The sequence below is a fragment of the Camelus dromedarius genome, chromosome 5, assembly GCF_036321535.1.
Source record: "Camelus dromedarius isolate mCamDro1 chromosome 5, mCamDro1.pat, whole genome shotgun sequence".
NCBI lineage: Eukaryota > Metazoa > Chordata > Mammalia > Artiodactyla > Camelidae > Camelus > Camelus dromedarius.
Window position 1 is genome coordinate 53,073,622 of NC_087440.1, and position 15,030 is coordinate 53,088,651.

The 15,030-nt window shown below is 40.1% G+C and overlaps 2 protein-coding genes across 8 annotated transcripts in view; one reads left to right on the forward strand and one right to left on the reverse strand.

Moving 5' to 3' along the window:
- The window catches only part of TXNDC16 (thioredoxin domain containing 16), a 76,525-nt gene extending 66,580 nt beyond the window's left edge, over positions 1-9,945 (reverse strand). Inside the window, exons 1-5 of one of the 7 annotated variants that reach the window (XM_010982922.3) lie at positions 9,724-9,933; positions 3,352-3,442; positions 2,879-2,974; positions 1,997-2,300; positions 941-1,023 (exon numbers count right to left, since the gene is read on the reverse strand). In XM_010982922.3, coding sequence (XP_010981224.3) covers positions 941-1,023; positions 1,997-2,159 — 246 coding nt within the window. In that variant the 5' untranslated portion in view covers positions 2,160-2,300; positions 2,879-2,974; positions 3,352-3,442; positions 9,724-9,933. Of the gene's footprint in view, positions 1-940; positions 1,024-1,996; positions 2,301-2,878; positions 2,978-3,351; positions 3,443-9,723 lie in introns of all 7 variants that reach the window. The other 6 variants (XM_010982920.3, XM_031453727.2, XM_031453728.2 and 3 more) reach the window with 6 other exon arrangements.
- Positions 9,946-10,551: 606 nt separating this feature from the next.
- The window catches only part of GPR137C (G protein-coupled receptor 137C), a 53,284-nt gene continuing 48,805 nt past the window's right edge, over positions 10,552-15,030 (forward strand). Inside the window, exon 1 of the mRNA XM_031453731.2 lies at positions 10,552-10,977. Coding sequence (XP_031309591.2) covers positions 10,552-10,977 — 426 coding nt within the window. The remainder of the gene's footprint in view (positions 10,978-15,030) is intronic.

Here is a 15,030-nt window from a genome sequence, read left to right on the forward strand (position 1 = left end):
CTGGGGACCCACTCCTGTGACTGGCGTCCAGAAGGAGAGGCAGTCTCACAGGACTTAATTGGTGGGGTCTCTGCTAACTTTGGGTTCTTAGTGTCACAGTTGGTGTGGGAAACGCACACACTTGGTATCAGAAGTGTTCTGTGCCAAAAGTGACCAGTTTCCCCCTACAGGTCACAGTTAGTTAACTTTTCTGTGCTTCCCGCCCAGGGAACTCTAGCTGCAGGGACCAAGAAGGACAGCAGGAATCTCTCAAGGGAGGAAGGCTAATGAACTAAGAAAGAATAAATGTACACAGTCAGGTAGAGACTAATCAGAAAGAATTTAATAGTCACTAAGTTTAAACTAAATGAAAGGCTCACGTAGCTATCTAACCCACGGTGCATGTAGACATTTGCCATAATACTCTAGGGCACATCTGAACACTTTTTGGAAAAAAAAATAAATATGAAATATCAAATTAGGTCATTTTAGCATTTCTCTAAGTATGAGAAACCACAACATAAGGGATTATAAAGACTTAGAAGAATAGAAAAGAAAAAAATACTTCAATTACCTCAATTTTGGTTACCTCAGTTTGTGCTAATAGAAATTTTTTAAATAGTTGAATTGTGAATAGTTGAATTGTTATAGATTTGTCAGGCAAAAAAAAAAAGCCTAAATGTAAGATTGAAAAATGACACCAATAGAATGGCTTACAAAATAAAGTTTTAAGCTAAAGAATTTTAAATAGCCTTTTTCCCCCTCGATATGTACTAATTATACAACAGTCTGGAACTATCTCTACTTCTATTTATTCTTATGAAAAAAAAAATAGGTTAAAAAAATGTTTTTCCAGTTTGGAAAAAGATGTGAAACAACACAGTATTTTTAGACACTCAATCTTAGGTCATACAGTTGTAAAATGTTTGTCACTAATCTATCAACATAAATATTTTTCTACCTTTGCCACTGAAATTCCATAGTCCTGGAGAGGTTTTACAGCCTCATTCAGTTCTTCAAGAAACACAGAGGTACTTGGAGAATCTAAAATAAGAAATGTTTTATGAATGTTTTATGACTTGCCCCTTAGGAAAGATGAATTTTTAAAATTAAAGCCCAAGCTTTAGCTGAAGCAACTATATTAGTTTGCCCAAATAGTATGCAACAACAAATAATCAAGTGACTAAACAAACCTAGTGACATATGTTTGCACCCTTATTCCCTGCTGCCTCACTATCCTTATTTGTAATGCTTTTATCATGACATACTTTCACTTTGTAACGGACCTTAAAAGCTTTCTAAAACATGAATTGAACAAATAAATGTTTAATTTAAATGGAGCATTTGGCATTATTTATCCAAGTTTAATACTACATACACAACACACGTGTACAGATGCATGAAACTTTCAAAATGATTTTAAAATGACATTTTCAAATCATGACTATAATAAGGGAGCCAACAAAAATGTGAATTCAACTCACTTACTTATTCTAAGAATAATATTTTTTAAGGCATGAAAACTTAAATGAAACCATTACAATGATTAGTTATGTTCAACAGTTATATTAATTCAGTGTTATTAATGGTATAGCTAAAGCAGATTATTAAAGCACTTCAAATACTATATTTAAAGTTTTAAAACACTTAAAATATTCACATGCTAAAAATATCAAAAAGTATACTTTTAAAAATGATTAGATGAATTTCAGATGTTATTATATTAACAGCTAATTCTTATCTAGTATTTACTATGGACTAGACACATGAGTAAAGTCATTTAATCCTCACAAAAAATTTATAAAGTACACACTATTTCCTTATTATGGATGACAAAAAAGATACAAGGAGGGGCTAAGTGATTTGACCAAGGTCACACAGCAGATCAAGTGGCAAAGTAAGGATTCAAACCCAGGCAGCCTTCTAGCATGTATTATTAATCCTGATAATAAGTTCCCACTGAGTATACTGATAGGAACATCACAAAAATCATACTACAATACAAAAAAATACTTACCAGCTTGACAAAAATAAGCTAAGGTGGCTTTTCCTGGTTGCAATGTACTGAAAAATTTCTGAGGACTCAGTTCTGGTAGAGCGTCTACTGCTGACTTATAAAAAATGCACATCATGACAAAAGAGATGCCAACTCTAAACACATTGAAACTGGAAGACATCATAGTTGTAGCTGCATACAGGCAAGAGATTTTGTCTATTTTGTTCACCGCTGTGTTCCGTTGCCTAGAACAATCCCTGGCAAGAGTATGTGTTCAACAAAGTTTTTCTGAACAAATTTGTTAAATAAGTGAATGAAGTAAAACCTGCAAAAAGAATAACATAAGGCATTACTTACATATCTGATTTTGCTAGTACTTTACTATTTCCTTCTAATAAAAATTTGAGAGGGGATGATATATAATGACATTGATTTGATAATAGTATTAATTTTTGATACTTGCAAATTTTTGAAAATGTAATACTAAGAATCTTAAGTTTATTTATTGGTGTATGTTGAGCTGTCATTTTTAAGGATTCTAAAATTAATTCCCAAACATTGTCCAACGCATTTTTTAAATTGGGCATTTATCTTTCTCTATTTAGAGTGGGTTTACAACTAATATTCAAATAGCAATTAAAACCACTAACATAGGAATGAGATCCAAAATATACGTTTACTATATTTACCTTCTTTTTACTTTAAATCTTCTAGAAGATATCTATTAAAGCTACTTAAGAACATTCCTTCTAAACACACATTTTGGTAATGCTGACAACTTAGCTTTATTTATACGGTTTAGAAAGTCAAGTGTCTTCAACTCATATTTTCATTCAGTTCTATGTCCTGAGCTTAGAATTGTTCTAGACACCCTCCTCTCACCGTCCTTCAGGCTGTACTTACTTCCATGCCGTCCTCTGCATCTGCTGTCAATTCTCTGTCTTATACTTGGCTACTTGCAAATTTCTTTTGAACAATTTCTTCTTTCAGGAAGCTTTTCTACTGATGATATATATTAACCACATTTAGAAGAAAATAAGTTAGGAAAATTAGTATAGCATGAAAACATCACACTTCTGGAAGGTAAAGATATATCCACAGGTATAGGTGAGAATTTTGTTTTAATGTTTTTTAATTTCAAATAGACCCCTTATCTTTTAAACAAAAGATCACTATGTCAAAACAGGAGACAGGAAAAATTTACTCATAAGGATAAGGGTGGAATTTTTCAGTAAAAATGAAATAATTAAAGAATGAAAAATGTAGGAAAAACTCATACTAAATTAGACACGTACCATCTCAATGGTAATGAAGACCATTTACTTTTCAATTTAACATTTCAGGGGTAATAAGAAACAACTTACTCGTCAACTTACAATAGATTTGGTAAGTTGAAGGTCTATATACTTTGATCTTTCAATATTATCAAGAAGCACATGAACACCTCTCCTTAAGGAACAGGTATTGCTAAAAAAAAAAAAAGGAGCTAATTACTCATCGATTACCTCCTAATAATTATTTTCACTAGAGCTAGTTTATATCAAGCAGTGAACAAATTTGCCATCAATTTTTAATAATGAGCCAAGAGTTCAAAAACTCAAGTAGAATGAGGAGTGAGGACTGTGAGAGGTATATAAAAAGTAATTTTAATGATATAATTAAGAGGTATCCTTGATATTAAAATACTATACTTTAAAGCCATTTTAAAGTAGCATATTTTAAAGCCACTTTATAGTAATGAAAATGGTATAAAATGTGTCATCCAATATTTTCTTTATATTCTGAGGGGGGAATGCATGCATCCTGAGGTCAAAAGAATAACTATATAATATTTGTTACTATATGAAATAACCCCAACCTAATTAAAAGGTTAAACATTTAAGTAAAAGCACAAATGAGATTCAAGCATAAAATATCATTCTTCCTGGGCTTGTGGCTACAATTCAATCATTTAAACACTAAATCGGACATTACAGTTAACATATTCTTTTCCCCTGGAATGTATTTGGTAGCAACACAAGGTCTAACCACACTTGGGATGCTTGAATACTCTCCCACATCCATCTCGCTGGACAGATTAGATTATACATGTGAAAGTACTATGCATTTCGTCAATTAGAGATGTCGGTGATTATTCGGAGACAGGTACTCAGTAGTAAACTTTGCAGTTTGCTCCATCTTTCTGGTAAGTCTGATTATTTTACAAATTACTTAAAGCAGAGAATACTGCACAGGTCAGCTGTAAACAGAGCTTACATTATCATAAGATAAACACTGAATAATGATTTAACCAGATCCATGACAACCAGAGCTGAGAGGATGGGGAGATAGAAAGTAAGGGAGCATGTAGTCAGGGTGGGAAAAGGTATAAAACAGAATTAAATCTTCATTTTTCACAAGACTAAAAGCCAAGTTTATTGGAAATGGGAAGATAAGGCCAAAAGGAATCGTGAGCAGCTGAAAGTAACTGCCTCTAAGGAACAAGAAACTGAAGGGGGTAAGATAACAAGGGTACTTTTGAAGCTTTCTAGAACTATCTGACTCTGTTAAACAGTGTACCTTTTCACACTGATTTGAAAAGAAAAATTATTACTTGTATGTAATCATATTTTCCATAGCTACTACTCATATTAACCCAATCTGCCCCTGTGGGGGTCAAAGAAGAGTGTTCATGTCACCTGCATGGTAAATGAAGTGCTTTTGCCCAGTGACATGGCCTCCTCATAAAAAGAACTTTAAAGAGAAGGCAAGTGTGGATGGGAAACAGTGGGGAAAGAGAACACCTAGTGAGAACAGAGTAGAGAAACAAGAAACAGAGGGAACTTGGTAACATTCTCCCCCTGGTAATTAGAAATGTAAAAAAAACAATACTTAATGCTTCAAATTTAAATATCATAACAGAGGATGAGTCCCTTTGGAGAACGGGAGCCTTGCTTCCTTGGTTCAGCAGCACGGGGTAAACGGGTCCAGTCCTCCCAGCAGGTATAACCAGGATCACACTCAGCTCCTGCACTTCCCACCGCTGGTCATGTTTGAGGTCACCACGTGACTTCTTCGAGCCAATAAAATGTGAGCCAAAGTGGCCTGTCTCGGGCAAGGATTTAAGAGCTACTGTGCGATATACCGGACTTTTTTTTCCTTCCGTCACAGCCATTGAAAACACAGATAGTGGCTGTTCGTCAGCATGCTTCCCAGAAGGAGCGCAGCCCAGGGAACCCCCAGCTGATAGGCAATGAGCTTGTGACATAGGAAGAAACAAACCCTGCTGTCTTAAACCACTGAGATTGAGGGGTTATTATTGTGGCATTATCTAGTTTATCTTCACTGGTCCACAAAGTGAAAGTGAAGTGCTGCCTTAACAAGAACCCTGAGTACTGGCTCAGGGGCCAAGCAGCAGGGAAACTGTTCTGGGGCTACTCAAGGAGACTCTTTCTTCGAGGAAACTTATAGAGACATGAGCTCGACAAATGATGCATATTAAAGAAAGACAAAACTGTTGATGAAACTGTCGCTACAATAATGTGGAGGTGACAAGTACCTAATGAATTTATGAGCATGTACCTAAGTTCACGCAGCTAAAGAACTTATTTATGTCCCTAAGAGAAGAGGCTGGAAGAGAGAAAATGAATACTGTGTGATAGTTGCTGTTGACTGTATTTAATGAGGAAAAGAAAGGTACTCAAAGAGGAACCACCATTCAAGAGACTAGCTGTTCAAAACTGAAAACAATCCTTGAGCCCCCACCCTTGTAGGGTCAGGAAGCAAGCCTTCAAAACTGCTCAGCCATGGAAAGAGGCCATATTATCCAAAGCCCACATCAGATGTGGTCAAGGATAGTGAAAATGGAAGGACCTCTTGCAGGGCAAAGCCAAGGACCATAGAGAACTATGCTCTAGGGCATGTACTGGAATAGAACTGTTTGTTACTGGTCTGCAATAATGAGATAAACACAGAAATTGAGTGTAAATGTTTAGAAGCTTTTATAGCAATTTGACACAGTAATTTTATGTCTGCTGAGTCTATTTTTAAATTGGGATAGTCATTTGATATGTTTTTTTCATTTCACTTTTCTTACAATTCATTTTTATTGCGTTTAACAAAAATTAAAAGTAGACTGGAATCAAAGGGGAAAAAAAACTGTTCATTCCTAACAGTTTGAGAAGCACTGACCAAGAGAAGCCAGGGAACACAACCTGAGCCCCAGCAACACCTGCCCAGCAAGATTCCAAAATTGCTACAGTCCAGAGGCTGGTCTATGTCTTCCATTCTTCTCCCCTCCAAATGCGAACACTTATTATAGTTATCTGTCCCTGCACTACTCTATGTATTCAACAGGGTATGGAGACAACAATTTATAATGTCCAGACTGAAGGAGATTAACAGAAATTACAGCGAGTGGGCATTACTCAGAGATCCCAGACTGAGCTTGACATATTGACTGCATGGGATTTAGGGGTTATCTCCATTGGGAAGGGCCAAGGATGAACTACATAAAGGAAGTAGAATATCTGTTGACAAAAAGGGTGGACTGTCCAAATGTTTCTAGTTCTTTACACATGTTAAAATTATACGTCCCCACTTCCTTGAGTTAGGTATGGCCATGAATTGATTTGGCCAATGAAATGTACAAAGTGACATTTGTAACTTTCTGGAAGCTTTCAAGAGTCAATGCATGTGTGTACGAAGCATGAGACACTTTTTCTCTGCTATTATGATTAAAAACACTCAAACTGAGGCTTTCTCTGTTGAGCCAAGTCTCAGAAAGTGGACAGCATGGGGCAATGCTCCCAGCCTATTCAGTGTAAACATAAAGGGAATGTTGTTTTAAACCTCTGAAGATTTAGGGTTGTTATTACAGTATAACCCAACCTAGCTCTACTGTTTTAGTAACAGCTAAGAGAAGAGTGACTTGAATATAAATACATATCACAGATTTTAAGGCAGTATATTTCAAAGAATTCACACGAAACTGACCCAATTTCACTGTAGTAAGAAACCGACGGCTACCAGAGCAGGTGCCAATACTAAAAGAAAATGGAAGTCACAGACAAATGTTTGCCAATACTACACACATACACTTCCCAACCAAGTGCAGATCCTTACCCTTCGGGCCTGGAAGGAGCCCTCAGTTCTTCAGTATAATGCTCCTGGCAGCACTAATCAGAGTTAGTATGCAAGATTTAACTTTTGCTCATCCCTAAACTCTAAACAAGTATGTATGCACTGGTCATTTAAAAGTTGGGAAAAAATGTGATACTTAACTAAGGGCAGATACAGGAGGATGACAAGCACTGCAAGAATGGATCAGTGAGGCTATAGGACAAAAGGGCTAGAGCTTGCAAATAAAATGCTAAAGGCAACAAAAGTTTGTTTTGTTCAGCATCAGAATACTGAGAAAGCCCCCAAGGGCAATGAGAAGGAAGTGCTTCAAAAGAAAAACACTGACCCTCCAGCTAGTGTGGGGAGGGGGATGGATGTGCCTCTCCCTGAAGGTGGAGTAGCTGGTGGCCCTTATCTACAACAGCAATCTCATTTTGGGACTGGGTCCTATATATAATAACATGTGGCACACAGTTCTTCTGCTTTTAACTGTTTGAAAGACCATTGTGCTAGAGTAATCAGCCCTCTCAGAACAATATTTAACCAATATGCATCTGGACACATTTCAAATTTGAGATTATCTGAGAGTAAGCTTTTCTGGAAGACCCTTGGTTAATTTCCCTCTTTCTGCCTACCCTTATGATTAAACATAAAACTAATGGCTTTCCCTTTCAAGAAAGAGAGGAGGGGGTAGGGTATAGCTCAGTGGTAGAGGACATGCTTAGCATGCAGGAGGTCCTGGATTCAATCCCCGATACCTCCATTAAAAAAAAAAAAAGGAAAAGAAGATGACAAAAGAGAGGAAATTAACAACAGTAAACATTAAACAAATTATACCAAGATCTGTGGGCATCATTCTCTGGGAAAAGACACTTTCTGCAACAAATGGGGCATTTAACGCTTACAAAGTTCAAAAATTAGCTTACAATTTAATGCTGCTGTTGGAGAACAGAACCTGCTCCCTGAACTAGCCTCAAAAAAAATGTTTATTAGATCTCATCACAGTTTATCATTTAAGATCAAAAAGAGGCAATAAAAGGAGTCAACATCTCTCCATTTAAGAGTTCCCTCAAGGCAGTTAGGACAAAATCTTTTATCTGCACCCCCATATACATGCCCCCAAAAAGGGGAGGAAAAAAGAGGCAGCTATCCAGACTCTATACGACACTGAAATAAACAGTCTCACAAGAAGCAAAGATCTAAAACTAGAATGAGTACTATCCAGATGTTGTTTACTCTCACTTTGAGTACAGCATATAGGAAAAAAAGAAAAACCACTTCATGGTGAAAATCTATTCATAACCTGATGCATTGATTATGGAAGATACAAAAATGGGTCATGCCAGAGAAGAGAGGCTTTCCTGATTTTGACAAGTGCCCCAAAGCACATAACTCTGAGTTTATGCTTAATTTATGTACTTAAGCACATACTGCAATCAGTAAACTCACTGGGGTCAGGAGCACTTCGTCTCCTTTCAAATAGAATTGTGTACTGCCCTAACCACATTCTCTAAGAATCCATGAGGCAAATGCCTTAAATTCCAATAAACCTGAGATCCTTCTTTACAGCATTGATGTTGGATTAGGCCTGTTAACTTCTTACATACAGCAAGTTGTACTCTTCTCTAGGCACAACATGCTCAGCTGAATGTTTGATCAGAGGGATTTCCACATAGTAGGGCCAGGCCTAAACATCTGTCATAGTTTGCAGCACATCTATAAAGAATCCAAAACACACAGCATCTTGTGCCTGGGTGAGCTACTGTCCCAGAGTGTGGAGTGCAAGAGACTTTGAAGTTCCCGAGTGGATCACTTAGCGAGCAAAGAGGGTAGCAACAGCCTTCTTAGAATGATGAATTAGGAAAGGCTGTCTTGGCTGCACCAATAAACACAGCAGTCTTTCAAAGAGATACTTAATTTGCGATGTGCCACAAATTATTCTATCATTTTGCGCGACTTTGTTCACTTTATTACGAAATATCGGGAAGAAAAACTCAGCAAAACGACGTCAGTCCAGTATACGTGGGGAGATCTATTTACTCCTCATTTATTTACAGCAGTATGTAACATAATACAGCCTTTGTTTTGTACTTCCCTGAGCCCCAGAAATAGCCACTATCCACCACACTCGGGGCAAAGGCTTGAAGGGAATACATGTGGAATTTAAGGAGCACAGACTATTCTACTTTTTCCTCTCCAGACATACCTCAAAGACTTACAATTATGTTTCTTACGTTTTGCCTAAGCTTATGTCCACAGCATCTTTCCAAATTTCTAAGCTTCCAAGTCCCATCTTCCACCTACTCAGAGATCGCTTCAACATCCAACTCATTCCAGTACCACTCTTCCTATGGGACATTTTCCGATGGAGAAAAGGGGTTTTGCTTAGAGCTTACGTTCAGCCTTCCCCTCATTCCATTGCCCTCTCACCACAAAGGGTTCACGTTTTACTCGCCGCTAACACTGGGAAAAAAGAAAAAAGAAAAACATCCCGAAGAAGGATCCAGGTAAGGCCCCTTCTAAGCCAAACTCCAAAGCTCGCCCGTGCGGCCCTCGCTGGGTGAGAGCCTTCTGGTTTGAATCCTTGCATGCGTCTCTGCAAGCAGAAAACACAGCTCCTCGCCTGCAGGAACCGCGCTGCCACCTACCTCCCAAGACCTGAAGACAGGATCTGAGGCCCGGGGCGCGGACTGCTAGCCGACAGTTCCCGCCACGCGAAGGAGAGGCAGAAGGCGGGACCGTGCCCCGCTTACCCTGCAGCCGCAAACCGCTCCCCCTACCTGCGAGGGAACGACGCCACCATTCTCCGCGCCAGCAGCCACCACCGCTCGGTGGAGCCAGCTTGCTGGGCAAAAAACCACCCGCGAGGCTCCTCCCTCTCCTCGTGGGCCTTACGTGCGGCCTCTCCAGCCAATGGGATGAGCAGGGGGCGGAGCGAGAGCCGCCCCGGTGACGGGACCACCGAGTCCGCCCGCCGGCGCGCTTGGGCGGTGCAGTTGCCGGGCCAATCGGCAGCGTGGGTGGGGAGTGAAGGGGAGGGAGAAAGCGGGTAAAGCGGAAGCCCAATCAGATCTTGGGGCCCTGGAGCGACGGGTCCTGCAGCCCGTGGCCTTCCGAGCGCGGCGCGCAGGGGGCGTGCCCGCCTGGACCAATCGGCGCGAGCCCACGGTGCGGAGCGAGCGCCTCAAATGCTCGGGTTTCTCAGCTGATTGTCTCCAGCCGAGAGTTGTTTTTTGCAGCTACCGAGCGAGCCGCAGCAGGAGGAGCCGAGACCCCCGGGGGGGCGGGGAGAGGAGGCGGGGTCCGGGGAGCCGCGGCTGCTCTCCGCGGGGCTCCGGGTCCTGTCACGGCGCTTCCTGGGGCTGGAGGTTGGGGTGGGTGGGGGGTCAGGGGGAAATCCTTCTCCCCCTCGACGGCGGCTCCGAGTCCGGCCCCTTCCTTCCCGCGCTCTCTCTCTCTCGCCCCCCAGTCCCCTCATGAGGGTGACCGTGCCGGGTCCGGCGGCCGGCCGCGAGCCCTCGACGCCCGGCGGGGGCGGCGGAGGCGGAGGCGCAGTCGCTGCCGCCTCAGGCGCCGCGGTGCCGGGCTCGGTGCAGTTGGCGCTGAGCATCCTGCACGCCCTGCTCTACGCCGCTCTCTTCGCCTTTGCCTACCTGCAGCTGTGGCGGCTGCTTCTGTACCGCGAGCGGCGGCTGAGTTACCAGAGCCTTTGCCTCTTCCTCTGTCTCCTGTGGGCAGCGCTCAGGACCACCCTCTTCTCCGCCGCCTTCTCGCTCAGCGGCTCCCTGCCCCTGCTCCGGCCGCCCGCTCACCTGCACTTCTTCCCCCACTGGCTGCTCTACTGCTTCCCCTCCTGTCTCCAGTTCTCCACGCTCTGTCTCCTCAACCTCTACCTGGCGGAGGTAAGGCGGGAGGACCGGCACGCGGGGCCGGGCGGGAGAGCGGGGCCGCCGCGATCCAGTAGGGCTGAGGATGGGTGCGGGATAGGGGGGTGGGGGGAGCAGGGAGCGGCGGACTCGAGAGCAGCCTGGGGAAACCGAGGCACGGCTGGAGTGTGCGCCGGGGTTCTCGCCTTCAACTTAAGCAGCCGATTGGCTCGGTGACTGAGGGTCTTGGGGGTGAGTGAGAGTGTGTGTTCCGACAACTTAAAACAGCGGGACCAGCCTTTGTTCGGCTGTCGGCCCCCTAAGGGAAGGTGTCGGTGGCACCAACAAAGTGGCATCACAAGAAGTAGCAGCCCCAGTAGCTCGGCCGAAGCTGGGCTGTGTTGAGAGAGGTTGGATGCTGAGGTAGCAGCAGCTCTGCTGAAGCTGGACTGCTGCCAGCCATTACGTCACCAGGCAGAGCTGTTCCTCTGCTATTGTTGCTGCGTTTCTTTTATTAGAAGCTTATATTCCCTCCTGCATCTCTTTTCCTGTGGCTCGATAAGCCTCACACAGATTCCGTTCGATAGTTCCCCGGCGGGGTTAATGATCAATAACCAATGCCGAGGGTCAGTATAAAGACCTCGGTAAAGCCCTGAGTGGTGTTTGCCCCAGTTGCTCCATGCTTGGGCTATTTATCCTTCCCCTTACCGCTTAGTGTCTCTCTCTCTCTCTCTGTTTTTTCCGGAGCCAATTAAGAGAGAAAATACTGTCTTAACCTGTGCCTATTGCAGAAACAAAAACCACCAAACTGTTTTTGCAATAACTTGCTTAATAGCTGGAACCTAATCACACCCCCTTTCTCTTTTATGAGGAATTGCTGATTGGATTGCATTGTTCTGCAGCGCTTGGGTATTTGACCCATTTCAAACAGGTTTGGGAGTGTAAGGTTGTCAATCATGTGTGTCAGCTAGTGGTGTTTAAGCCACGGAATTTCGAGAATTGCTCCCCCCCAAAACACCTCTTCCCCCCCCGCAAAAAAAAAAAAGCCTGAGGAGGGGAGGAAACAAGGTGACATCATATGCTTAATACTGACTAATATAGAACAATATTGGTCTATGCAGCTAATCCTCTCAAAGGCTTTTGGAGGTGATGAGAATTAACATACTTCTGAATAAAAGTAAAAAAAAAAAAAGGGTTGAGAGGCAGATTAAGTGTTTGTATTTCCTGTGTAAACCAACTCTTTTCACCCATAATAGGTAGGAAGTAGAATGCATAATTTTAAAAGCACATTCATAACTTCAGCTTTTTACCACACCAAAAACAAAATATGTAACAAAACTGATTTAACTTTAATTCCCCCTCATTTTGAAGTCCAGGCAATGCACTGACAAAAACCCAAACAATAAGAAGCAGAAATAAAAATTATGGGTGATAAATAAACATGCCATAGTCATGTCACTTATTTGAAGATGTTCTGATCTTCTAGTTGTTGTTCAAGCTGTTATAACGCTTCTATCCTTGATTGTTAAACTGATATATTGCATTCTTCCTGACACCATTTCTGATAGACTACCAATGACATCGCATCACTAAAGCTTTACTCTAGCTTCAGATGTAGTTAATTTATCTGAAAGTGACTAGCAATCCTTATGCCATGAGAATCAGATAACTTGCTTTTCCTCCATATATTGTAACTTATAAAATCATATTAATGATTTATTGTGGACATTTCATAAAGTAGCTAAACACTCTTTTTACATTTTTCTTGAAATATAATGTGTACCATATAGTGCATAAAGCTTAAATGTACAGCTAGGTGAAATTTTTCGTGTACATACACTCATTGCCACCACCCAGATTAAGATACATAGCATTTACAGTGCCCCAAAATGTCCCCTTGTACCCTCCCAGTCATACCTCTCACCCCGAGGTAAACACAAAGTAACTAAACACTATCACAATAGAAAAAAAAAAGCATCTTTTTTTTAAGCTCAGAATTCTAAAAGTATACTTCTACAGCATACACTACACAATATCCAGGTTAGGTTTTCAGACTTTTATTGCTGTTATTCCAAGCTAATGAGGAAGAATTTGAATGTCTAAAATTTTCCTGTTAAATGGATCTCTTGTTAGTGTGATGTACTTTTTAAAAAGCAATAAAATTCTGTTAACCTAGAAAAACATAATTTGGGAAGAAGCCGGACTAAAGCTTTTTCCTTTTTGTAGTGTCTCCTAGAAAGAGTGGAGGTTATCTATCCTTGTCTTTTTATAATAAAATTAACAATTTTAAGACATGACTATACTTAACACATTTTCAACCTGTTTAAAAAGAGATGTTTTATCCAGAAATCATTTCCCTATTCATTAGAAAAAAATCTAGAGGAGTCTATTTTTTTTAAAGTATTTGAATCCCAATTTTTATATCAATTCCATGTAAATGGAAGCACATGTCTGTTGATCATTCTGAATGAATGAAGCTTTCCCAGTGAGTTCTTTGTATTATAGCAAAGTGGCAGGGAAAGACTACATAGTGACAAATACAAAACTCAACTAACATTTGATTTTTTTAAACCAAAAAGCCCTTCTATCTGTTTTGAATAGTTGGTGCTTCTTGATTACCAAATCACTCTATCTTTACTGTCATATTAAATGCCAATTTCATTTTACTTTTGACCTCTTTGAAGTATTTTTTGTATCCATTTCTCACTAATTAAAAACATTCTAACTTTAGGGGCTTAGTTACAAAGGACCATGGAGCAGTATAAAAATAAAGTTAGTGAAACAACCATTACTACTTTGAACACATTTAATGGGTCTCCTAAAAATAAGTTTTCAAAAAGTTAAGACTGCCTAAGCCACTTTTTTCTTTTGTTGACTACACTTGAATGGAATTGAGATAAGGGAAAAAAGCCCTTTCTGAAATAATTAGACTTACCATACTTAACCCTCTGAAAAGCAGATAGTTGGTCGGGGGGGAGCCCTGTACGCTAATCTACTAACACCTATTGAACTTCTTCTGGCATGATCAATAGAACATGTACTTTACCAGAGAAAGGTTCACACTCCTGCACTTTTACCAAAGAAGATTTCAGTCTTTAAAACAGATTATCTGATAAAACATGCTGTCTACCATTGGAACAAGTAAAAGGACTTAAAATGAGAGTTGGAGTATATTGTGATTCGTGCCAAAGTCAATGAGTTCATCATTAAGGCTCATATTGACATTTTTTCTTGCAATTTTGTAACCTGAGTGCCAGTTGCTTAATCAGGATAAAATGCAGTGACTAAATCACAATGCCAAAACAACTAGGAAAATTAAATTCAGAATCTTAATTCTTACATTCATAGATGCTATCATTGTCCCTGACATTGGATATGTTCTTCCAAATATTAATGGTATGTTCAACTTATAGGTGCTTCGGTTTTGTTACAATGTTCTGTGATTTCTCACAAAAGTATATTTACCACCTAAAATGGAAACTCCTTAAGAATAAGAAGTTATTTTCTCATATTTTTATCTCATAGAACAACAGTGAATATATTTTTGAATGACAATCTTGAAAAGGCCAAAATCTTGAAAATATTTAGCCATCTAAAATTTAAGAGTTAACTTAATTTTGATGAACATATGAGGTAAATTATTTGTGTACTTTCTGGGATCTTTATGTTTTCTGGCTGTGATATGAATGCTGAGATTCTCTTAGATTTTCTTGGGTTAGATAGTTAATTTTGATCACTACAGGTAAAATCTTACCAATGAAGCCATTTTAATATATTAGAGTTTTACCTAGCAAAACTATTTTTATATCATGGCAAACAGCCCATAGTAATTAGGGCTTTACTAATTTGAGTTCAGCAAATCCTATTAAACAGAAAAGTTTACAAAACAAATAAGTTTCATATCATGTCATTTACTATTTACTGAAAATCATGGTTCTGTTCCGTGTTGGATTTTTTTAAATCTGTAACTGTGATTATAAACTGTTTTTGTCCAAATCCACTAAACTACTTTACTCATTAACTTGATTCTGTTTTTCCTAAGATCATTGGTGAGGTAAGAGTTTGATTTGGGTTTTTTTGTTTGTTTTA